This window comes from Microtus oregoni, unplaced genomic scaffold (genome assembly GCF_018167655.1).
Source record: "Microtus oregoni isolate MIOR12 unplaced genomic scaffold, Mior012 000013F_ref0000133, whole genome shotgun sequence".
Taxonomy (NCBI): Eukaryota; Metazoa; Chordata; class Mammalia; order Rodentia; family Cricetidae; genus Microtus; species Microtus oregoni.
The window spans coordinates 36087902-36114041 of NW_024543072.1; the positions used below are offsets into that span (position 1 = coordinate 36087902).

At 37.1% G+C, this 26140-nt stretch overlaps 1 protein-coding gene across 10 annotated transcripts in view; it reads left to right on the forward strand.

The window, feature by feature from the left end:
- The window catches only part of Prrc2c (proline rich coiled-coil 2C), a 73035-nt gene that overhangs the window by 43333 nt on the left and 3562 nt on the right, over nt 1–26140 (forward strand). For 4 of the 10 annotated variants that reach the window (XM_041662907.1, XM_041662910.1, XM_041662908.1 and 1 more), the window contains exons 17-34: nt 101–309; nt 3063–3217; nt 3810–4626; nt 5119–5204; nt 8477–8665; nt 8787–9038; nt 10255–10347; nt 13465–13566; nt 16912–17113; nt 18908–19111; nt 20320–20432; nt 20784–20920; nt 21521–21752; nt 22080–22202; nt 23348–23566; nt 24189–24292; nt 24635–24761; nt 25580–25816. In XM_041662907.1, coding sequence (XP_041518841.1) covers nt 101–309; nt 3063–3217; nt 3810–4626; nt 5119–5204; nt 8477–8665; nt 8787–9038; nt 10255–10347; nt 13465–13566; nt 16912–17113; nt 18908–19111; nt 20320–20432; nt 20784–20920; nt 21521–21752; nt 22080–22202; nt 23348–23566; nt 24189–24292; nt 24635–24761; nt 25580–25816 — 3601 coding nt within the window. The remainder of the gene's footprint in view (nt 1–100; nt 310–3062; nt 3218–3809; nt 4627–5118; nt 5205–8476; nt 8666–8786; nt 9039–10254; nt 10348–13464; nt 13567–16911; nt 17114–18907; nt 19112–20319; nt 20433–20783; nt 20921–21520; nt 21753–22079; nt 22203–23347; nt 23567–24188; nt 24293–24634; nt 24762–25579; nt 25817–26140) is intronic. The other 6 variants (XM_041662909.1, XM_041662911.1, XM_041662916.1 and 3 more) reach the window with 3 other exon arrangements.

The window sequence follows — 26140 nt, forward strand, 5'->3', positions numbered from 1 at the left end:
TGCTAGTGTGTCTTGGGTATGACTCCACAAACAACCAGGAAGAAAGAGCACTGTTCTGTTGTTGAAGTTTGTGAAAATCCTCTCCAATTATTTTTTCTAGACCGTTTGATGAACAGTCCTCAGGCACAGCTGGTGTGGACCCTGCCAATGGTAACTCTGCACACCACCAGGAAGGAGCACCTAATGGTGCCGGACAGAAGAATTCCAAGGATGCTCCTGGGAAAAAGAGAGAAGACACCAAACCAGGTCCTAAGAAGACAAAAGAAAAAGTAGATGCTCTGTCACAGTTTGATCTCAACAATTACGCAAGTATGTTTCAGATTCTTTATTTATTTCTTGGTAAATTTAAGCAGACACTATGAAAACATAAGGAAAGAAAGTATTAGACATTTAAGTTAGATAAGAGGTGACTGAGAAATTCTAGCTTTCCTTAAGCTAAAATAACACCTTTAACACTTTGTGAACATTGAGTACAATTTTTGTTAATGATACTCCAGGAAGAATTCACTGTTCTTTGGTGGGGGGGGGGGGTGCACAGAGGGAGGCCTGTGTGGAGCCCTAAACATGTCCATAAGGCAGGCAGAGCAAGCAATTTCAAGGAAAAAACTGCAAGGGGCAACGTTGCAACTTTAACCAATCATAACAACATAGGGTAGTATAGTTAGGGACTTTTCCAGGGTGTCAGACCCCAGCCTATTAGCGAGCCTTTGGGGTTCTGCCCTGGCTTAGTACCAACCAATCAGAGGAGGGTGAAACTTTTATAGTTAGGCTGTTTCCTGGACATTTGGGGTTAGGCCATTTCCTAGATATCTGTGGTGAAATAATTTTTTAGGGGTAATCGTGTCTCTCCCTCTGTTGAAATTGCAGCCTAAGTACAAATGGAGTTCCTGTTGCTAAGTTGAACTCAAAATAGTAATTGATAACTTTAATAAAATTGGTTTCTAAGATAAAAGCAGAGGATAACAAGATGGGAGACAGTGTTAATGTAGGCAAATTGGGAAACTTACAATAGAACAAGTATCAAATATCGTGGATAACAATCAGAAAATATCTCAAGCCATATGATTTTACTTGTAATAGTATATGGTTTGACATTCATTCATTCATATGAAAGCAAAGCTAAACATTAAGTAAAATCGAGATTTCTTAATGAGGTAGTAATAATGGAAGGTTAGCATAGGTAGTTAGTTATTCCTATATGAGATGTGTGTGTGTTTTCTCGATTCTTTTTGTGTGTGGAGTTTTGTTGTATTTGTTTTTACTAAACTCTGATTTGTTTGGACTTGGGTCTCAGATATAATTTCTAGGCCAAGCCGGGCGGTGGTGGTGCACGCCTTTAATCCTAGCACTCGGGAGGCAGAGGCAGGCAGATCTCTGTGAGTTCGAGACCAGCCTGGTCTACAAGAGCTAGTTCCAGGACAGGCTCCAAAACCACAGAGAAACCCTGTCTCAAAAAACAAAAAATAAATAAATAAATAATAAAAAATAGTTTCTAGGCCAGTGGTTCTCATTGTGATCCTTGACTGTTTGCCCTATTAGGAAATTGTATAGAAATGCAAAAACTTGTCTAACAAACTTACTGAATATGAATTTGAAAGCTAGCATTTGTAATTCATATGGAAAAAATGATAAATAGATGATTTTGATCGCATGTATAGGAATTTTAACTTGGTATTTTAGAGCAGAGAGTCTCAATGTGAGTCATTTTTCCACTCTGGGACGTTTGACAGTTTTAGTTGTCAGAACTGGGGTGAGTTATTGCTTACATCTAGTCATACCATAGTAAGAAGTTATGAGGTGTTACCTCTCTCTCCTCTCAAAATACCTTGTACTTTGTTCACCCTTTTTGTGATGGAGTGAGGTGGACGAGTGAAGAGCTGAAGTATATATAGGTCTACTGTTAATTACAAGTTACACGGCAGAAGCATTGCAGTACCTCTAATTGATCTGGTAACAGCTTCCAAGTAGCTCATGGACAGGTATTCTCAATAAGCTGTACAAATGAATGACTTAGGCATCAGGCAGGATGACGTGCATCTTCACCATGTCATTCAGAATAGCATGGGATTTAAACTGTAAGAAGTAAGGAATTTTACACTTAAATTTTTGACCCACAGCTAGAGCCCCGTTAAGTGAAAAACTGAAGTGAGTTTAGGATTATGTTAGTCTAGGTTGGTGTCTCATACTTGCAATGCTAATAACAGCTTTAAGGTAGAGAGGGAAGAATTCCAGGTTGCATAGTAAGTTCTAGGTTGGCTTGGTTGGCCCACACAATGTGACTTTGTCTCAAAATAACAATAAGTAATAGAATTGTGATGAGCACTCTTAATCAATCTGAAATAATGTGGCACGTACAAACGCCAGTTTTAATATTTGTTAATTCATTTTTCCTTGGTCTGTACATAAAATTTTAAAACCTAAAAGTAATTGTTAGACTCTGTAAATTCCTACAGTACATTATAGCCTAAAGTCACATTTTTTTCTCACTTTGAAGCATTATTTAACAGATTTAGATTTGCTCTCCTGTCTAAAGTGTAATGACTTCAGCCAGAATATCATTAGTTAAAAATATATGGAATTATCAATTTCTAAATAAACTTATTTTATCCTTTAAGAGACAAAATTATTAATTCCCCCTTATTAGAATGGTGAGATGTATATGAAGTAAATTTACTACTGTTTAGAGCATTACATAGTTCTGAGGCTGAAAGACTGGAATACTTCTTATTTGCTTTTGTTTTTAAATGAATTAACTAGTGTTTGTGTTTTATACATTATAAGGAAGAAAAAAGTTCTACTGAGAACAGTGTACTCTCAGCACTTGACAGGTTAGAAGCAGGATGGTCTGGAATTCAAGGCCAGCCTCAGATGTACAAGTTTGAGACTATTGGGCTGTATGACACCTTGTTTTAACTTTTTTGTTTTGTTTTGTTTTGATCTTCGGAGGTTTTTTTCATTAATGTGAAATAGTTTTGAAATTTGCTAGTTTTTATGGGCCATCTTATAGGGTAGGAATTAAGTTATACTCAAAAATTCTTTGAAACCTTTTTTCATGCTTACAGGTGTTGTTATAATTGATGATCATCCTGAAGTAACTGTAATTGAAGACCCCCAGTCAAATTTGAATGATGATGGCTTTACTGAAGTGGTATCTAAAAAACAGCAAAAGCGTTTACAGGACGAGGAACGCCGGAAGAAGGAAGAACAAGTTGTACAGGTTTGAAGCTCACCATTTTGTTGCTAGTTTGCTTGTTCCTCAGAGCATGTTATCAATGGTCAGGGTTTCTATCCATTCATAGTCATTTGTGTTTAACTAAAGAGTTGAGTGATTTTTATCTTCAGCCCTGGGAACTCTAAACCAAAATTTAGGTAATTTGAAAATGAATTAATTACTACAGCTTTTTTGCCTTAAAACAGACTCTCTTTTTCCAACAGTAAATCTTATGTGTTACTAATTTGTCCCATGATAGGTTTTAAATTATCTTGGAAATTGAGTGAGCATAGTGCAGTGATCCAAAAATGACTTCTTGTCTTTTGGGGGGAGGCCAAATTAATTTCCAGCTTGGTTGAGTATTTCTGATTTGGGGGTGGAGTGTAAGCCTGTATATAAAACTATATGTCTTGTTTCTCTTTATCATCTTGACTTCTTATAGTTTTAAATCTTATTAGTACCCTGACAGTGTCCAATTTTGGAAATTGAAATAAATAGCTAAGTTAGAAGTAGGAAGTAGAAATTTCATGCATGGTGCATTGTTTCTTTAGACATATTATTGACCAAAAAAAAAATGGCTCTGTCATTTTTTTTTAAGGTGTGGAACAAAAAAAATGTAAATGAAAAAGGAAGAAGTCAGACTTCTAAACTCCCTCCAAGGTTTGCCAAAAAACAAGCCACAGGGACTCAGCAAGCACAAGCTCCAGCCTCAGCTCCAGTTTCAGTCTCCTCCTCAGCTGCAGTTTTAACAGCCCCCGCACCTTCAGTTCCAGCCTCCACCCCAGCTGCAGTTCCGGTTCTGGCATCAGCCGCTACTTTAGTTGCAGCCTCCACCCCAGCTCCAGTTGTAACTTCAAGCCTGGCTCCGGCTCCAGCCTCAGCCACTGTTCCAGTGTCCACTTCATCCTCAGTCACAGCCTCTTCCTCACCCCAAGTCTCAGTTCCAGCTCCGACTCCTATCCTTGCCTCCGCATCAACTACAGCCTCCGTCCCCATTGCCTCAGCTTCAATTCCTATCCTTGCTTCAGCCTTAGCACCAGCTTCAGCATCTTCTCCAACCCCAGGAGTCTCAGCCCCAGCTGTCTCAACACCAACTGCCCCGGCCTCAGCCCCAGCAACCTCAGTTCCACTTGCCCAAACCTCTTCAGCAACCACTGCCCCAGCCCCAGCCACGCCAGTACAGACTCAGATACAGACCCACAAACCAGTCCAGAGTCCACTTCCACCTCCAACACCATCTTCAAAACAGCCCCCACCTTCAATTAGATTACCTTCAGCTCAAACATCTAATGGCACAGACTATGTAGCCACAGGAAAATCCATCCAGACTCCACAGTCACATGGTTCTCTAACAGCTGAATTATGGGATAACAAAGTGACTGCTCCAGCTGTGCTGAATGACATCTCTAAAAAATGTAAGTAATGCAACAGAAAAGTATGGGGTAGGAAAATATATAGAAATACCCACATTTGTTTTCTATTTTATTTAAAAATTCAACTAAAACTTTTTTCCTAGTAGGAAGCAGTAGGAGCAATTGTTTCTTAGTTCTTTTCTTGAAATGTTTATTTCTATAATAAGTATAGTTAACAACAATACCTAGTTAGAACGACTATTTTCAGGAAACCATTATACACACTTGGTCAGTTAGCTCAAGCAATATGAAAGTCAGTATGCGTGCTCTTCAAAAAACTAAAATAGTATTCATTGCCATAGTATTCAGCTCTTCCATTCCTGGGCATATATCTGAAGGGACTTGAGTCAGTAGGGATACTCAAGCTTTAGTGTATTTATGGTGTATGGTGTAGAGAATTGTTTTATTGTCAGGCTACCATTGTAACTAAGGGTTGAGAGTATTAGACTTTCACATCTAAATTTTAATGGTCACATTTTTCTTACTTCCTTTTAGTGGGTCCTATTAGTCCACCACAGCCACCTTCAGTCAGTGCATGGAATAAACCCTTAACATCATTTGGATCAGCATCTTCATCAGAGGTGAGAATAGACTTACTGGCATTAATGGAGTTAGTTAGAAAGTTTTTTAACTAATTTCTCAAACTTCATTGTATCTCATGATAAACCTAGGGGGCGCCATTGAAACAGATTAAACTCAGAATTTCTGATCTATTAGGTCTGGGTTGGGTTTTGAGTACATTTCTATTAAGTACCCAGGTGATATTAATGCTACTGGTCCTCTATATTTACAAGCTATTTTTCACCTTTAGCTAAAGGTTAGACATTTATTCTGATATCCAGAAAAGACATGTGGTACAGGACATAATATAGTCACTATACAGGACAGAAAAGTATGTGGTACAGGATAGAAAAATATCTGGTACAGGACAGAAAAGTATCTGGTATAGGACATAATACAGTCACTATTTTCCAGGCTTTCATTATAGTCATATATAATATAACAATTTACAAGTTCTCTCATTTCTTACATATGTGCAGTGTTGGTAAATAGTGTTTTTATCAGTGGTTATTCAGTGAATGAATGTTTAGCAAGTACTTTTTTGATGTGCTAACCATTCTTCCTTCTGAGTTTACAAAACTAGCACTGAGATAGAACTGAAAGACGCTTGTTCTCGTGGGTCTTAATATAGTTTAAGGAGAAATCAGCAATAGTTCTGTTTAATGAAGAGAACAGACAAGGATTTTTCTCAAAGTTTATGGAAGTAGTTGAAAGTGGCCAGGAGTTCCTACTTGTGTGACATTTGAATAAAGAGTTGGAGAAGAGGGAGCTGGAGAGATGGGTCAGAGGTTAAGAGCACTGACTGCTCTTCCAGAGGTCCTGAGTTCAATTCCCAGCAACAACATGGTGGCTCACAACTATCTGTAGTGGGATCTGATGCCCTCTTCTGGTGTGCAGGCATACATGCAGACAGAATACTTTGTACATAATAAATAAATAAATCTTAAAAAAAAGAGTTGAAGAAAATAAAGAGTAGCCTACTCAAATATCTGAGGAAAAGAAGTCAGTTACCAGTTCAGGGAATAGCAGTTATGAAAGCCATGAGTCAAAAACAAATCTGGTATATTCAGAGTAGTCAGAGAAGTCCATATGCTGGAATGAACAAAGAAAGAACAGAGTTCAAGAGGCTATGGGACTTTGGAAGATGTGGAGAACCATTTTAGGGTGTCATGGATGCAGAGGAGCAGCAGGATATGACTATAGATTGTTCTGTTAAGAACTGTTTGTGTGGGTGAAGAGGCAAGGGAGTTAAAAAAGTTGACAGTAGTCAAATGATAAGCCAGAGAAATGACATTGAGGGTCATTGAGCTAACATGGTAAAGGGAGAATGTCAGGAAAAGAACCATTAACTCCAGGCTATTAGTATGAACAGAAAGAAAGAAAAAGATGCACATCAGTTTAAAATGAGCAGTTACAAATGGATCAGGATTAGTGGTGAGAATAAGAAGTTCATATAGCTATATCTAAGATGTTATTGCCTGAGCACAGGTGTTAAGAGTGCTTAACTGCTCTTGCATAAGACCCAAATTTGACTCCCAGCACCCACGTCAGGTGGATGGATCAAAGTTACCTGGAACTCTGGCATCCATGGACACCGGTACTCAGGTGTACATATCTGCCCACACACAGATCATTATTCATGATATGAGTGGAAATGTCGATTTAGTTAACTCTTAAGTCTGTAAGTCCGAACTGAGTCTGATTTGAAGATTTTGTTTGGGAAGTCATTAACATATCAGTAGCTTTGAAAGGTAAAATGAATTATGAAGATAGAAAATAGAAAAAGAAATGAAAAATCAGTGAGACTTTCCAGCTCAGAGAAATGTGGGAAGTGTAGATGCCAAGTAATGAGGGAAGCATCTGAAAAGCCAGGAGAAAGAAGGGTTTAAAGAAGAGGAGGTTAATTAAATGTGTCAGATGCTACTGATAGAGCAAGTGGTACATGTGCTGAATTAAAGTTGAAATCAATGATATAGAGGCCACTGGTGACATTGGGGTGAACATCTATTAGAATAAAATGTATGTGTGGGTATGTGTGCTGCTGTGGGTACCCAGAGGCCAGAAATATCCTCTACCATAGAGCTGTAGTGCCTGGCATCTTGGAGCCTGCTGACCTGGGTCAATCTGCACAAGGAGTAAGTGCCCTTAATCCCTGAACCCTCTGTCAGGCCCAGCTGGTACTTGCTTAGCCCTTTGGTTATCTTAGAGAACAAAAGTTACTGTTCCTTCACACACGATTTATAGAGTACTCTTAAAATTGGCTTTCTCTAGTAGTTACTGTTGGCCATTCTCTTCATTTAACTGCATATGAGATCTAACTATTTTCTACATCATTAGTCATTTTCAGTTATAAATTGCTGTGTCATTCTCTTTTAAAACTGGCTGAAGAACACTTCTATAGAAATTTCAGTGTTTACTAAAATAAAATTTTGTTCTAAATTGTCAATTTTGGCTAGGCTTAAAAGTGACTTTAGTGAAGAAAAGTCATTTGACATGCATAATATAATTATCCACACTAAGTTCAGTAATGTCAAAAAGTCGCTAATATGAAGTAGCCATTTATGAGTTTCTATAAATGCTTCATGCATCAAGCCTCCTGCATGCTGCCTTCCATCAATCACTGTTACATGTTGTGTTCTGGCTTCGTTTGCCCTTTGTGCTGTTAACAATTTTACACTAACTGTTCCAATTTTTCTGAAACACTTTCTATTGGTAGTTTTCCTTTCTAGTATGTTTTACTCAGGAATTTTCTCTACCATTCTTAAATGGCCATTCGTTTAATTCTGTCTTAGCTTTTCTTAATGTCCCCTATCCAATTTTTTGGTCCTTTATTTTATCCAAGAGAATCTAAATGATACTGCCTAGCACAAAGAATGTGTCCTGTCCAGAAGATTAGCTTTTTAATTAGTGACTTGATTCCATGGGTGTGTATTCCATCTCACATTCACATAGTACTTTATTTTTTTTATTTAAGGTTTTCTCTCAAAGCAGACTTCTAAGAAATTGTTGATACTGATAATTAATATCTTTCTTTTCCATTATACCTTTGACATTTGTTGATTTTTTGCATATGTTGTGCTAATGAAATAACTTGAAGCTTTTGTTGATTTTTCTCATGATCACAGATTTAGGACTTTGAACATTTAAACTGAAATCTTCTATTCTCAGTTAATATGTAGAAACTTAAACCAAGCTTCTATCTTGGTATTTATGTGGCACTGTATATGTATTTCAATCAGGTCTGAACTTCGTTTATTATAATATACCAAATGTTAAAACATTATCTTATTAGGGAACAAGAAATGGTCAAGAGAATGGTGTTGAAATTGGAATTGACACAATTCAGTTTGGTGCTCCAGCTTCAAATGGGAATGAAAATGAGGTGGTTCCTGTGCTTTCAGAAAAACCAACCGACAAAGCTCCTGAGCCTAAAGAACAGCGTCAGAAACAGCCACGTGCAGGGCCTATTAAAGCTCAGAAGGTGAGTATTATTGTAAGGAAGATATGATTCTGAAATGGACAAAGAAAATTGTTTCAAAATTGAATTTAATTTTTAATAAATCTTTCATTATAATGTATTTTGTCATAACCATTGACTTTAGCTTCCAGATTTGAGTCTGGTAGAAAACAAAGAACATAAACCTGGTCCCATTGGAAAGGAACGATCATTAAAAAATAAAAAAGTGAAAGATGCCCAACAGGCTGAGCCAGAAGGACAAGAGAAACCCAGCCCAGCTGTGGTCAGAAACACAGACCCTGGAGCAGCAAAAGAAACCAAAGCAGTCTCAGAAATGTCTGCTGAAATAGGAGCAATGATCTCAGTGTCATCAGCAGAATATGGCACTGATGCAAAGGTATGCAATGGGAAAATCAATAATGTGCATTTTTATGCCGAGCATTGGTTTATGCTGCTTGTTCTATAGCATATTTTGTGGTATGCTTTTATATAAATATCTCTTACAAAATGCTACATTTTAGTAGAAGTTCATTTTTTTGAATAGCTTAAATAGAAAATTATAAGATCAGAATTCTTTCCCTTGAGATTTTAAGCATTTCAAAAATGTCTCTGTCTGCCGGGCGGTGGTGGCGCACGCCTGTAATCCCAGCAGAGGCAGAGGCAGGCGGATCTCTGTGAGTTTGAGACCAGCCTGGTCTACAAGAGCTAGTTCCAGGACAGGCTCCAAAACCACAGAGAAACCTTGTCTCAAAAAAAACCAAAAAAAAAAAAAAAAAAAAATGTCTCTGTCTGGTATAGCTTTATCTTGCCTTTTTGTGATTGAACACTAAAAATACTGACTTGCTTTTGGTTTCCACATTGAATGAAAGGTATATATATCTTTTAAAATACAATCAGCTGTCTTATGTCTGTGAGTTCAGGATCCATGAACTCAAATCTGGATCAAAAATACTATTCCTAAAATATAGGGGTAATTACTGTTGTTATTAGAGATTTTTGCTTGTTTGTTTTTTTTGCTTGTTTGGTTTTTTTTTTTTTTTTTGGTCTTTTTAAACTCTTTACATCTGATGGCAGAATATTACATACATGTTAGTAATGTAGAGAAGATGGTAGTTTGCATAAATATACTGTATGTAACATTTTATGTGAAAGACTTGACTATCCACATGTCTGCAGGCCCAGTATGTAACTAGATGTGCCTGTAAAGGCAAATTATGGGAAGTGACTGGAATCAGATACTTGAATTCATCTAGGGCATATATTGTTTGAAAAAGAAGGAAGGTGTGATATTTTTATGTTAATGTTTTGAGTTTTCTTTTTAATTGTCAGACTTAAGATTATTCTTGATATTAAATAATAATTCACAGAAATATTTAATCCTGTTGATAGCTTCCTACTTAGTGTTGTGAAATATGTTTTAAGTATGTGCAAAAGTTTATCAGCAATTGAGATGTTGTCACTTGTTAGCCTACTGTTAGTGGATTGAAATTTTAGGGCATAAAATTTTATGATCTCTTTCCTTCCAAAACAGCTTTTCTCTGTTCTATTAGATTGTCAAAAGGTGACCTATAAATCTGACTTTAAAAGAACTTCTTTTTGTCACTCCTCCACAGGAGTCTGTAACAGACTATACTACGCCTTCTTCTTCTCTGCCGAACACTGTGGCTACTAATAATGCAAAGATGGAGGATACTTTGGTTAATAATGTAAGTAACCAGTCAGAGATTTGACAGGTTTGCATAGAAAACTGGCTGTCATCTGATACTCTTCTTGTCTTATATACGTTGTCATGGCCAACATTTGACTCTTAACAGGGATGAGTTGATAGTAAGTTTGTGTTTATGAGCACTGTAGTAAATATACCTACTAAAATCAAAATTAGGCTCTCCCATCCCCAAAAGTTAACAGCTTTTTAAAGACTTGCACGAAGGCTTGATTGTTTTTTTGTTTTTCTTTTTTTGGGGGGGGGGGGCTTTGTTTTATATACTACAGTTAATTTTATTTGGTTGGGTAATTTTGTTCACAATGATACTTCTTTTCTTTAATGATACAATGAAGCCATACTCATTTAAGGTCTTTTTTTCCAAAGAATAAGCTTTGCCAGCAGTCCTTTTGTGAAAATTGAACTTTAATGTATACATATGTATTCCCAATTGGATATTTTAAGTCAGTACAGGTGAAAAATAGTCTAAATATATTAAGTAACTTGCTGTGGTCACATGCACAGCATGATTTTGGGCATTTAAAAAGTTTCTTGTATGATCCTCGCTTTTGAGAATAAATAAGGGAAAAATCCGGTCATCTGATCTCCCTTTTAAATATAAACTTTTATGGTAATCGAGCGATATGATATTTAAATGTTGATTGTTCTTTCAAAAAATACTTTTATAGCTACAGTTAAAAATTTCTTCAAAAGGACTTTATCATTTTCAGTATAAAAATCTTGATTTTTGTCTTATATTTTTCCCTCATGCTGTCTATTCGTCCCTCTAGCATCAAGTATGTGGAATTTTAGAAAGGTGAGCTACATTAGGGGTCAGTTAATTAAAGTTATAGTCAAATCAAAACACTTCCACTATATAACTGAGGAAAAGGAATAGAGTGGAATGAATTATACTTGATATTGAGCTTGATTAGCTTGTCCAGCTTTTAGAATTGTAAGATTGCTTCATTGCACCAAACCTGGAATTTACCACTCCCCTCTCCGTCTTTATGAGAAGAATTTGTTTTATACTAGGAAACACAGGAAAAAGAGCTGTGGGTTGGGTTTGGATGCTGGTCTCACTGCTAGGTTATCAGCCGTTAACATTAAACCAGAGTTCATGCTTTAATTGTGCCAACTTTGCTCATGTCGCATTTCCAGATGGGCTGCAGTGGTACGCGCCTTTAATCCTAGCACTCAGGAAACAGAGAGGCCGGACGGTGGTGGCGCACGCCTTTAATCCCAGCAGGGAGGCAGAGGCAGGCGGATCTCTGTGAGTTTGAGACCAGCCTAGTCTACAGAGCTAGTTCCAGGACAGGCTCCAAAGCTACAGAGAAACCCTGTCTCGAAAAAACAAAAAAAAAAAAAAAAAGGAAACAGAGATAGGCAGATCTCTGAGTTCTGTGATTTTGAGTCCAGCCTGGTCTACATAGTGAGTTTCAAGATAGCCAGAGCTACACCAGAGAAACCCTCTCTCTCTCTCTCTCTCTCTCTCTCTCTCTCTCTCTCTCAAAAAAAAAAAAAAAGGCCACCTTTTCAAGAAAGTGTATGATGTGTATGATGCTCTCTGCTGGTTTATGGTCTGAAGTATATTTGGGGAAATGTGAATTTTATAATTCTCTATATCTATCACATTTTGTCATTGAAAAAATACATATATGAACACTACAGTAGTTTCCATGTGCTCCTAAAGTCAATTAGCATGTGACTTTGTTTCCTGACAGCTACTTTTAGTAAGAAATCTAGTCTTGTGTATGCGTGAATAAGTCTACATTTGATTATTAGTAATATATCTAAGGCATTTATAAGAGTAAAACATAATTTGGGTTAGAGCTATTTAACATTCAATTTAGATGCCTTCAGTGTTGCTTCTGTGGGCCAAATGTGGTAGTGATTCTGTGCTAACTGTAACAGTTTTCCATGGAAAAACCATACATCCTTTTGAGACGTGTTCTGTTGAAATATAGAACTTTTTTTTGTATTTACACATTTTAGGTTTATTTCCGTTGTGACTTTTATCTAGGCTTCTTTTTAGAAAATGTATGTTTATAAGTATATGTATAAGCTTGAGTGAGTTTATGTGCACCACTTGATTGCAGGAGTCCCCAGAGGCCGGGAAAAGATGGTGGGTAATCTAGAACTGTATTGTCGTGAGGCACCAGGAACTGACTCTGGGTCCTCTGTAAATGCAGTAAGCATACTGAGGCATCTCTCCAGCCCCAGTACAGGCTTTTCAAATAAATAGCTTAACTTGTGTAGTAGTTAGTATTATCTAATATTAAAATTATTGTGACTTTTGAGTGTTCCACAGAGTTAAGTACAACTGCTATTTTTATTGCTATAGTTTAGCTAGTTTCAAGATTTATTAAAGAATTCTTGTTAAGTAATGTTTTTGACAGATCTCTATTAGAGACAATCCATAGTATCTCAAAGTGATTTTTTTTATATAATCTGAAACCACCCCAAGCCTTTTTTTTCCAGAATAGCTGAGTGAATCATCCAAAAACAAGCATAAAGCAGTATATAGTAAAATAACAAGATCTAGGGACTATGAAGGGAAAAAGAAAATATGGATAGTGCATAATAACTAATGTTTCTTACAGCATTTGCCACAATACAGTAGAATGGTTTGGTATGTGAGGTAAGGGTGTGTTCCTTACTTGGTTCCAGAAGTTGCTCTTGTTCTTGAATTTAATTTTAAGAGGTTGATTATATAGTAGGAAAGAGATTTTCTACCTTTGCATTGCTAGGTTAAATACTCAGTATAAGAACCTGTGGGTCCTCGTATATGCTGGGAAAGTCATACTCCTTAGAACTTGATTGCACAGTAATATTAACACCACCTGGGAATTTGTTTAAAATACAAAATTTTGTTTCTAGTATAAAGAGCACTATCTGAGTAGTACGTGCTTTATATTCAAAGCAGGTTCTTTTTTCCTGACAGTTTGTGCACACCTAAGTGGAGAGTTTTTTTTTTCTTCAGAACTTTAAGATAGTTATTGGCCTCTGCAAGCATTATAACTTAAGTAATTAGATACAACATTTTTAGAGTACGTTAGCACTGTGACTGATGGGGCTTTTGCAGCATACTTAGATTGTGATATGTTGACTGCCTTTTCAGGTGCCCCTGCCCAACACCCTACCCCTCCCTAAGAGGGAGACTATACAACAGAGCTCCAGCCTAACTTCAGTTCCTCCTACTACTTTCAGCCTCACCTTCAAGGTATGTACAGTGTCCATCTCCAAGGCTCCTTAATCATTGCTTGCAAGGGGCGTAAAGTTCAGAATAATAGCACTGGCAAGGTCTATTGTGCTTGTGAATTTTTTCATTAAAATAGAATTACTGTTTGTGATTTGTACTTAAATACACAGTACTAACTATGCTAAGAATGCTTTTTTTCTTCCTTATAAATCATGAATAAACTGAATACAGGAATGATTTATGAAAAGTCTGTTAACAAAAGCGTACTCAATAAGCAAAATTGTGAGGTTTTGATGGAAGTACTAAAGATTGAACCTGGGACCTCGCATCCCAGCCATTTTCTTTCTTACTTATTTAAACACAGTCTCACTAAGTAGTCCAGCCTGGCTTTTAACTTTGCCCTCCGTTTGCTTCAGTTTCTCAGTTAGTGAGGATTACAGGCTATCCTGTGCCACTAGTCTTAGCATTTGCCTTGGTTTTCTCACCGATTTTCATTGTTTTTGACATATGTTAATTGTTTTATGAGACAATTACTTGAGGTTATTTTAGAACTCTGATTCACCTTGGGGTGGGTTGGTAGTTAGGTGGAGAAAATACAGAATTTTTTAAAATGTCTTTTATTTATTGGTGTTCTTTTTGTTCCTAATCCTGACAAGTATGGTATTAGCCTCAAAAGGCAGGTTTTCCTGATTGGATTATAGTGAATCTTTGACATTACACAGGAGGGGGAAAAGCTAAGCTGTTTTAGTCGTGTTACCAGTGTTCATTTCTAGACTCTCTCTGCTCAACCTTAGGATCACTTTGTGGGAGTGTTAATAAAACTCTGAGACTCTGACATAGATGCCTGTTTGTTCCCCATTCTCACTGCTTACTGCTACTTCTTGTTGGCTCTCGCTGCTGATTTTCCACTCAGAGGACTATATCTGGGTTTATTACCTTGTTCTATAATTCAGATAATTATGATTATATTGATTAAATTTCATATAAGCAAATGTCTTTATACTTATCTCTGAGTCAGTTGTTAATTCTTTAGAATACTTATTGCGCTTTGCCTGGTACTCATTTTTAACATCCCACAGAGTTAAAATTAAATTAGCTTTACCTGTCATTTCTTTCCTTTTTTAAAAAAAAATATTTCTTGGGGGCTGGAGAGATGGCTCAGAGGTTAAGAGCATTGTCTGCTCTTCCAAAGGTTCTGAGTTCAATTCCCAGCAACCACATGGTGGCTCACAACCACCTGTAATGGGGTCTGGTGCCCTCTTCTGGCGTGCAGGCATATACACAGAATACTGTATGCATAATAAATAAATAAACATTAAAAAAATATTTCTTGGAAAAATACTTGTAGAAAGTTCTATATGGACATTATTATCAGTATGTAAAATAATTATACTTTTGGTAGCCTTGACTTTCCAAAGACAAACTGTTTTCTTGCTGTGTAAGAGGTGAAAGTAAGCCAAATATCTGTGTGGAGTCTAACCCATGCCATAGTATTTGCCTACAGCTGAAAAGACATAGTAATCTCCCCAAATTCCTGCCATACCAAAATGTCAGGTTACTGTTAGGATGGCCAACAAACAAACTTAAGTTCCTTACAAGATGCTTGTTTTACAGTTATTTTCAACAGGTGTTAATGAAGATCACAAGTTGACATATCCTAGATATGTAGATTATTTTGTAAAAAAATCTCTGAGTTAATAAAAAATTATGTCATTAGACTTTTCTCTCATCACATTATATATATATATATAAACATACACACACACACACACATCAACAAAGCCAGTCTTCTGTCAGAAGCTAGACAGAAACCTCATTCGTCCCTTAGGATGGAGGTGATGCCATAAACCTGACTGTGGGTTCCATCATTCAGAACAACTAATGAGAAATGCAACTAAAATACTATAGTCATATTCTGAGTAGGAGCTCAAATATAGGCACTGTGGGAGCAGAGAGGTCTCTGGAGGTGCCATTCTAGGATTTAGGAAGGATCTCAGAATTGTAGGGTCAAGGGGCCAGGTTCCAGTACCATCCCACCCTCCACAGCTTTTATTTTAGAATAAAGTACACTTGAATTGATTGTGGGAAATATGTGTGTGTCCTTAAACATAAAGGAGTTGTACAGTTTGAGTGTTTTATGATGACAGTCAGCATATGTGTCTTTTAAAGGTGATATGATAAAGTACATTAAAGGTACACCTTTAATCCCAGATCAGGCAGATCTCTGAGTTTGGGGCTAGCCTGGTCTACAGAGTGAGTTCCAGGACAGCTAGGGAATCACAGAGGAACTGTCAGGGGCAGGGAGGGGCGTTTAGAGATTGGCATTTTAAAGGCTAACATGTTAGTAGTATTAAGGATATTACTTAGGAAAAAACTTCTTACAAATCATCTTAGATATTATTGTGGGTTTGTTTTTTGTTTGTTTTTTTCAGCCCAAAATTTCCTCTGGCTCATAGCCTTGGTGAAGGGAATCTTCCTCTGCTCTCCAGTTCAGAATTCACTAGATACCTAAAATTATTCAACATTTGAACAATGACTGGTCTAAGTTGATATTTGCTGTAAGAGAAAATGAAATAGATGCTGTATCTGAAATTTTAATATTAAAAAGCTTAGGAAATGGGTATGGAAATGGGTATGGTGGCATTTGTGTACGGAGATAAAAGTGGTTCAAGTCTTCCAGTACTTAATGCGTACTGTGCTACAGTAAAACAGTGGAAACAAATCAGAAAAGGATATGTATTAGTGAGTGTTTTTATATTATTTCAATTATAGATATATTGTCTTTAACTGTTAACCAAATTAATACTGCCTTTTGTCTTTATATTTTTAAATGGAGCTGGTAGAAAAATACAAGTTGCATATGTGGTATCATTGTTATCTGAAAGTTAGTGAACAATGCAGCTCAAACTTGAAGATGCAATTCTGTCTTTTAATAAATGATAGTATGAGTAAACCAGGGTCACAAATACAAATTACTACAGATAGTATACACTAGCCTAAAATTTTGTCCTATTACATTGCCATCTGTATTTCAGAAGTATTGGTTTTAAAAGGAATGGAGAGAGAAAAGGTGTTTCACAAGGCCCTTTCTGACTTCCGTCCCATAGAGGAATCACATTCCTTCTATTGTATTAGTAGGGATATTTGTGTTTGGATAAATGCTTTAGTTCATTGTGCATTTCTTAAAGCTTTCAAGAAATTCCGTTTTAAACTAATAATAGCCCTTAGGGTGAGAGAGTAAGTAAAAAGCGTAAGCTCTCTGACACTATTTGAAATCTCTATACTGGGATATAGAGGATGTGGTCTTTTGGGTTTTCTTTGGTTTTTTTTGTTTGTTTGCTTTAACAGAAGACTCTTTTATTGCAGATGGAGTCTGCGCGTAAGGCATGGGAGAATTCTCCAAATCTAAGGGAAAAGGGGTCTCCGGTCACTTCTACAGCACCTCCGATTGTGAGTGGAGTCAGCAGTAGTGCCAGTGGACCAAGCACTGCTAATTACAATTCTTTTTCCAGTGCATCGATGCCTCAGATCCCTGTTGCTTCAGTCACTCCCACAGCATCATTATCAGGTAGAAGCTGTCATAGCTTTCCTTACATACCTATTTTGTGTGCTGCACGGAGGATTGAACATAGTTGTCAGGTGTACCCTAGACAAACACTATACCTCCCAACTGCACTCCCATTCCCTGAGCAGAAGGTCATTCTTTAGGAAAACTAGTCTCCTCTTGCCTCTTATTTGTCTCTCAGAATTTTAATGTGACTATTTTATTGATTGTTTATTAGAAAACATGTTGCTGCATCCTCCCTCGTTGATTAAAAAAGAGTACCTAAATTTTTTTAAGTTCACCTTTTTGTTGTCATTTTTACTATATCCAAATAATTTAAAACCCAGTTGAGAAATATAAATTTCCATAGCTTTCCCCCAGTATATACCTGGTTTAATGGTGCTAATGGGGTGAGCTACATCTTCTAATGGTGCGTTAGGTGGGTGTGTTTGTACTGTTCAAGTAGGACCTGGACTTAGAATGAGCTCCATCCTTCCTTGCAGTTCTGCACAATTGCCAACTTAGAGGTTTTGTAGTTCTTAAAGAATGGCAAAGGGCCAGGTGGTAGTGGCACACGCCTTTAATCACAGCACTCAGGCAGAGGATTTCAGTGTGTTCGAGGCCAGCCTAGTCTACAGTATGAGTTACATAACAGCTAGGGCTGTTACACACAGAAAACCCTGTCTTGATAGCAAAACTAAGAATGGCAAACGTTTCCAAATGCTTGACTTCCAGGATAGCACATCCTTTTTACTTTTCCTAAATGCAACCATGCTGCTTCTGTTAAAAACAAAGTTTATTTCCCTGATGTATCCACAGCAGTGGGAAATAGATAGAATGTATAGCCTGTGTGGTATTGTTTTTTCCATATTTTGCCACATAGTGTGCTAATTTTGAGATCTCCACCACTAGTGTTTGGGCTGTCCTATACCTATTTTTATATTGTCTGTAATTGATGTATTTAGACAAACCCAATGTAGGCACACACCTGTGTTTTCAGCACTTGAGAGACTGAAGTAGGGAGGTTGGAAATTTGAGGCCAATCTAGGCAAGTGTGAAGGCACTGTCTTGAAAGAAAAGACCTCAGAGATGATTCCTGTAGTGTAATGCTGTGCCAAACAATGCCCAATTGTATCATTTTCTTTCTTTAGAGCTTGTCCAGTCGTTCCTCACTACCCATTTGTCCACTAAGACATCTTAATAGACTAACTTAAATTCTCATATACTTAAGTGGAAATTAATATAAAACATACAAGATTGGGGTAGGATGTCTTTAATGTTCCCCAGTCTTTCTTTGGAATCCTTTCTCTAGGTCTAGCTACTCTGCTTGTTTAGTTGAACAAACAGTAACAAGGATAAAAGTCTGTCCATACTTTGTGGAGAAATGATTGGGTTTTTTTATGTTAGGGTTTTTTGTTTGTTTGGGGGGGGTGGGGTTGTTGGTTTTCTGTGTGCCTGTGTCTGTCCTCTCCTTTTCAAGGCAAGGTCTCTTGTAATCTTGACTGGCCTGTAACTAACTCTCTTGTGAATGAGAGTATGAGTCTGCCTCCACCTCCTGAGTTTAGAGATCACAGGAACTCTGCTAGAATTACAGGTACATGCCACCATGACTGGTTCGTGGAGTGCTGGGGATACGGTGCATGCTAGGCAAGAACCTCTATCAACTCAACTCCATTGCCAGCCCCTGAGACACTCCGGTCTTCTCAAATAGTGTTGGTTTGTGGTTGCTGGAATACTTAATGTCCATATGACTCAAAGAACCAGAAACAGAAGTATGAAGAATAAACATGCTGTATTTTCTCCCTTCTTCAAATACAGGAGCCGGTACTTACACTACCTCTTCTTTGAGTACAAAATCTACAACCACATCAGATCCTCCTAATATCTGTAAAGTAAAACCCCAACAACTGCAGACAAGCAGCCTACCTTCTGCAAGTCATTTTTCACAGTTAAGCTGTATGCCTTCCCTTATTGCCCAGCAGCAGCAGAGTCCACAAGTTTATGTGTCTCAGTCGGCAGCAGGTAATATTTCTAGGTTTGGTTACAGGAATTTAGAAAATAAAGACTTGTGTTTTTTTCTTCATAACCCTTTCAAGCTTGTGGAGTTTTTTTGTTTGTTTTTGTTTTGCTTTTCAGATATGTCCTTTTGTACATCTGAATCCTATTCCTCATAACAAGAATTCTAGAACTTTTAGAATGGATATATCTGTGTCTTTCTCCACATTTGAGTCCTATTCCTCATAACAAGAACTCTGGAACTTTTAGAAAGGATATATATGTGTGTCTCCACTTTTACCCTGTACATTTATGATAAATTAGTCATATATTAGTCTTATACTTTGCAAAATAATTTGTGCATGTCTTTCTAGTTCACCAAAATCACCAAACTCTCTTAAAAAGTTCTTGGTAAAGAGAACGTTAAGAACAGCAAAATTAAAAATGTTGTTTTGGTGACTGTTACAGTGGTCATCAAAAATGCTTAAACTCGCTGATTGTTTAAATTTTGAATAATAGAAAATGAAGCTATTTCTTGGCATTCATAAGAGGATTTTTAGTAGTTAGCATGTTGATATCTAATATCTAAAGATATTGGATTACTAGTAATGCATAAAGCATATGAATTCTCAGTTCTTTCTTCCAAGATTTGTGTATTAATGTATACGAACTGTTTTATGGATAAGAATTTTGATTTGTCTGATAAGTTTAAGGGTGTTTCTTTGACTATTAGGTATAATAGCCACAAAAATAGTATGCATATTACTGCACAAAAAAACAGTAAATCACAAAATTTGTATATTTAAAATCTATATCAAACATTTTAATTATTATTAAATACTAATTTTTTTAAAATATGTTACCGTATTGTAGTCAGTTTTTTAAAATTAGAGTGGCTTTGCTAGTTCAGTGGTTAGGTCCAATTTTTGTGTGAAATGCTTCCAGTACGCAGCCAATTGAGAACGTGTGGGTATCTTATTTTACATGACCCGGTAGTACCAGTTTTACAGTGTTAAGTGTCATGCACTTCTCTCTAGAAGTTCTATGTCTTTTTACATTGTACTTTTTCTGTAACTGTTCAGTTTCAGAGGGCTTACATTTGAAATCAGCTACAAAATCTTTTTTGTTGCTATCAGCAATTTGGTTTGCTACTTGAAAAATTCTGAAATTTAGACAATACTGTTCTTTTTGTTTTGTTTTGTTTGTTTGTTTTTTTTCCCCCTGATGGTCTGTAGCTCAAATCCCAGCCTTCTACATGGACACAAGTCATTTATTTAATACCCAGCATGCACGATTGGCTCCACCATCCCTGGCTCAGCAGCAGGGCTTCCAACCAGGCCTCTCTCAGGTAAACATTTTAATCCTGTATTTCTTGACACTTCTGTGGTTGTAGCAGTTTATCTTGGATTCTTAGTAATAATACATTTACTTAAAATTCCACTTTGGATTATCTTGTGGATAGGCTGTTAGCAAAACTTGGAAAATATTTTAATTCCCCAAGTTACCAGAACTTAATAGTTACCAGTATGCAGTAAGTCATAGGTTAAAAAGAAAACTGGTTTTAAAGGGGAGTTGATATATACCATAAATGTTTTATTTTTTATGTCTGAAGTTTTGTTGTTTTTATTTTCCCAGTCTTGTGATTTCATGTATGAAGTTTGCGCCTGTTTTATATGCACTGTTTTTGTTGTTATTGCAGCCAACGTCAGTTCAACAGATTCCAATTCCTATCTATGCCCCACTGCAAGGGCAGCATCAAGCCCCGCTGAGTTTGGGAGCTGGACCTGCAGTTTCCCAGGCTCAGGAATTATTCAGTTCTTCAATTCAGCCATATAGGTAAAGTGCCTTAAAATTTGTTATATTTTTTATATTATAATTGATGGATTATGTAGTATCTAGTGCTAATTCCTTTTCCCCAAAACCCTAGGGTACCATGTTATAAAATAAATAATTAAGCATGTTCATTATATGTTACAACCCTGTCTTTGGTGATTTCAGCTAGGCCTTATTTTCGTTTGTTTTGTACATGGTTCAGATAGAGTTTTCATAACCTGTGGGCAGCTGTCTTGAGCTACTGTTATCTAGGCATGGTGACTCACACTGATCTTAAAGACCATGTGTGTTTGTGTGTCAGTGTTTGTGTCATCAAAGAGAAAATTAAGTTAGCTCTCAGTTTTGTAGTGAACATGTAAAACTTGAATCATTATAATTAAGAGGTGAAATGTAAACTGTTGTTGCTAAGAGTAGGCTTTTATATGAAGTTCTGGTGTGTGCAGAACTATAGTCTTGAAACAGGTGGCCACAGACATTGTCTTCTCTACTTCGTTACTAATTAGAAAGGAGAATACTTGGTCATTTGAGAATCTTGTTCTTAAGCTTTTCAAATTCTAAATAAAATTTATGAATAACATGACCTCCTGCTTAATACGTACATAGATCGCAGCCAGCTTTTATGCAAAGCAGTCTGTCGCAGCCTTCTGTGGTCCTTTCTGGTACGGCTATCCACAACTTCCCAGCTGTCCAGCACCAGGAGCTTGCCAAGGCACAATCAGGTCTTGCCTTTCAGCAGACTTCAAATACTCAGCCTATCCCTATACTGTATGAGCATCAGCTGGGACAGGCATCAGGACTAGGAAGTTCTCAGCTGATAGATACACATCTTCTTCAGGTAAGGAGTGCTTGCTTACTCATGGTGTTCTTAATGGGCTTTTGTTTATTTAATTCAGATTCTTTTAAGCACATAAAAATCTTTTTCTGTTGTTTTTGGTTTGGGGTTTCTTTCTCTGTATCCCTGGCCATCCTGAAACTCACTCTGTGTACCAAGCTGGCCTCAAACTCAAGAGAACTGCCTGCTTCTGCCTCCCAAGCAATGGGACTGAAGGTGTGCACCACCACATCCAGCTAAGATCTTCCCTTTTAGAATGATCATGTTGATACAGATTGTATGGGAACTTCCCTCTCAGTTTTTCTTCTGTTTTCTTGTATATTTTTCTAGGCAAGAGCCAATCTTACCCAGGCCTCAAATCTTTATTCTGGACAAGTACAACAGCCTGGTCAGACAAATTTCTATAACACTGCCCAATCACCAAGTGCTCTCCAGCAGGTAAACTATGGCATGGTAAATTTCCTCAATTTTTTATATTATTCTTTGTATTGCTTTTGTTATTTTTTTGGAAATTTTTATTGAACTAAGATAGCGGAAGTGGTTTTCAAACTTCACTGGAATGTTCTGGGGGTTCCATTAGAAGTGGACAGTGCTTCATTCAGTCCTGTAACAACCAGCTCTTGACTACACCTCCGCCTCTAATTCTAGTTGCACTTTTACATCTTTTTTTTTTTTTAACTGAGATTCCATGTAATAGTTTATAAGAGAAAATCCATTAATATGAAAGTTTGAAAACCATTTTTTCAAGAATAAAATAAGTGATACACCTATTAGTGTTAGAGGTGAGAGGTTAATATAATACTATGGCACTATAAAGAGTGGTAATAAGGGTAGCACCTTAACTGTATGGATTTTCAATGGAAAGTGAATATCCTCTTCTGACGTCATTACACATGACACAAGGCTAGAGAAGTGTGAGTCGTCAATCCTTTGGTTTGCCATTGTTATGAATGATATTCATAATAGCTTACAAACAAAAGCTTTTTGTATGAAAACTAAAAAGTTCTTTTTATTAAGAACACTCATTTTGACCAAACCTGCAAATAATATGGCAGTTTTGGTAGTGGAAACTTTTGCTACTTAAATTGTATATTGTTTATTTGACATGTGCTCTGTGAGTATCTTCAAAGTTAGTCGTCGTTTCATTTAATGTAGTTTTTTCACTATAGCTAGCATATACAGATCTGTAATCTCGATGTTCATTTGATGATGAAATCACCAAACACCGCATTTCTTAAGACTGGTTTCTGTTGTTGAGCAGTGTATTGCCATATATTGTCACCAGACCTCTAGTACAAGAATGGAGATAGGGCTGTGTGTGGTTATTCATACCTTTAATCCCCACACTTGGAAGACAGAGGCATCTCTGTGAGTTCAAGGCCAGCCAGGATTACATAGTGAGATATTATCTTAAAGAGGGCAAAGAAAATAGAGATACTTAACTAAAGATGTTGATGGATATTTGATGAAAATATTTTTATTTTGTTAAAAGTATTTGAAGATCTATGTGTATACATACATATATTTATGTATACACACGTACACACATAGTAATTATAAGCAAATGATCACAGTTTCTGTTTGCTTCTTTTTTGTAGGTTACAGTACCTTTACCTGCATCTCAGCTTTCCTTGACTAATTTTGGATCTACGGGACAGCCTCTCATTGCTTTGCCTCAGACTCTTCAGCCCCAATTACAGCACACAACACCACAAGCACAGGCTCAGAGCCTGAGCCGTCCTGCACAAGTAAGCCAGCCTTTCAGAGGACTAATCCCTGCTGGAACACAGCATAGTATGATGGCAACTACAGGAAAGGTAAGTGATAATTTGGTTAGTGTATATAAGGATTTGCTGCTTGTAGGTATTTGGAGATAAGAGATGTGTATGTTGTTGTGTTGTCTATGAAGATAAAATGCATGTACACCATGGCATACACAAAAACATAGGTGTGCGCACACAATAAAACAGATGTAACTGTAAAAGGGCTTAAGATGACTCATCAGGTAAAGTCCCTCGTTGCCAAGGCTTAAGACCTCAGTTCAATCCCAGGGACTCATGGCTGAAGGAGAGAACTGATAACTCACAAAATGTCCTGACCTCCATGTTCAAGGTGAGGAAGTGTGCACACACTGAATAAATAATATAACTAATGTATAATATTAATAAAACATCAGTTTTTACAACTCAGAAAACCTCACGTGCATGTATGCTTGTGTTTTTCTTTCATTATTTGCTTCTTTTTTAATATTCCCTGTTTTTGTCTAATAATAAAGAACTCAGAATTTTTTATAGAAATGTTAGTATTATGTCTTGCTTGACTTTGAATTTTGAAACCAGTTGTGGGATTTTATAGTTTAGCCATCACATATAGGATGCTAAGTACAACACTTACTTACAGGATTAAAGGAATGTTACTTTATTTTGTGTGTTTTCTCAGATGTCTGAAATGGAACTAAAAGCCTTCGGAAGTGGCATTGATATCAAACCAGGGACACCTCCAATTGGTGGTCGGAGCACCACGCCAACATCTAGTCCGTTCCGGTAAGGTGAACATGTAAATTTGCTTAGGAAATTGAAAGATAATTGAAAATTTTTTTTGAGAATTCAGTTATCACCTAATGTATTATCAGTCCCATGTTAAGCAGAAGTGAATAAGACAATTATTTTGTTAATTTTATCTACAATGTTAAGCCTGTATTTTGGAGGATCCTTTAATATAAGTAACAACTCCATCTCACCTTGGCTTTTCTTAATAGTGCTACCATTGAGCTTTGTTTGTTTCAATTAACAACTAAATGTGATGGAAATACAAAAGAAAATGTCTTTGAAATTCTAACAGCATTACTTGGCACTGCTCTACTGACGAGTGACTTCTTTTCCAAGGGCTACTTCAACAAGTCCAAACAGCCAGTCTAGCAAAATGAACAGCATTGTTTATCAGAAGCAGTTCCAGTCAGCCCCTGCCACAGTGAGAATGACACAGCCATTTCCTGCACAGTTTGCACCCCAGGTAGGCAGATCCGAGGGAGAATGAGCCTAGTGTTGTAAAGTGGTGGCTAATCTTACTAAGGTTGTGTTTTTACAATCATAACATAGGTGACCCAGCTAAGATGTGTGCCTTTGAATGAAAACTTGTCTGGTTTAACAGTGAATGTGTACTGCTCAGCTGTATTCATTTATTTTTATGAATATGCAGAGGCAGTAGTAGTTTAGTTTTAAAGCAGGCAGTAGCAATACTCAAGATTCCCCACACAGCTCTGACAGTTTGAGTCCTATTCCTTTTGTCTTTTTTGAAGAAGTTTTCAGTGAAGGGTCCCAGTGCTTAAGTTTTCCTGGCCTAACATGGGTTTTTGCTTTTATGCTATCTGTGTAGTTGAAGTAAGATTTTTCTGAATGTTTTAAGTTAATGTGTAGATAGGTTTGCTTCTCCTTCCCTTACTGATTGAAGACTAAGAATGATAACTTGGGCTAGAATTGGTTAAGAAACACATTTGTCGAGTTACTATTATTTTGCCTTCAGATTATGTTTAGAAGTGTGCTTTTCTATAGTTGTTCCATTAAACACTCCATGGTCCTAATTATTTATAGCTTTCTGTCTCCCCCATAGAATGTGCAGCTGAAGTGCCATAGCATGCTTTGCCTAATTTTTCCTGTTAAACTTTATAAGCATGGCCTGTTTGTTCTTTGTCCTTATTAATGGAATGACACGATCCAAAAACTTTGACTGGCAGAATGGGCACAGATTTACTCTGGGATAAGCCAACCTAGTCTGGTTGGCTTTTTTTTTTTTTAACAGTTCAATGTTGTATGTTTTGTTTTTTCACTCAGATTCTCTCTCAGCCTAACCTGGTCCCTCCATTGGTAAGAGCCCCACATACTAACACCTTCCCAGCGCCTGTACAGAGGCCACCAATGGCACTGGCCAGTCAGATGCCTCCTCCGCTGACCACAGGCCTCATGAGCCATGCTCGTTTGCCACATGTAGCCAGGGGTCCTTGTGGATCACTATCTGGAGTCAGAGGTAATCAGGCCCAGGCTGCGTTGAAGGCTGAACAAGATATGAAGGTTAGTACAGTGTTAACAGCCACCAGAGCAAGAATCTGTCTCTGAACCATGTCTTAAAATGCCTCTGGATTCATAACCATATATCCAGGCATTCATTGTCTGTATCAGACTTAACCAAGCTAACTACTGTTATTTGTGTGCCCCTCCCCATTTTTTTTCTCCCTTCCATCCTTATCTTTTCCTCCTTTTATGAACCTCCCTTTGCCACTATAGTCAGAAATCAAATTAACATTTAAACTATCCAAATGTATTGCTTATGAAATACGTGTTTGAGGGAGATCTGAGTTTGGATGCAGTATTTTTAAGTATTAAAAAATGTAATAT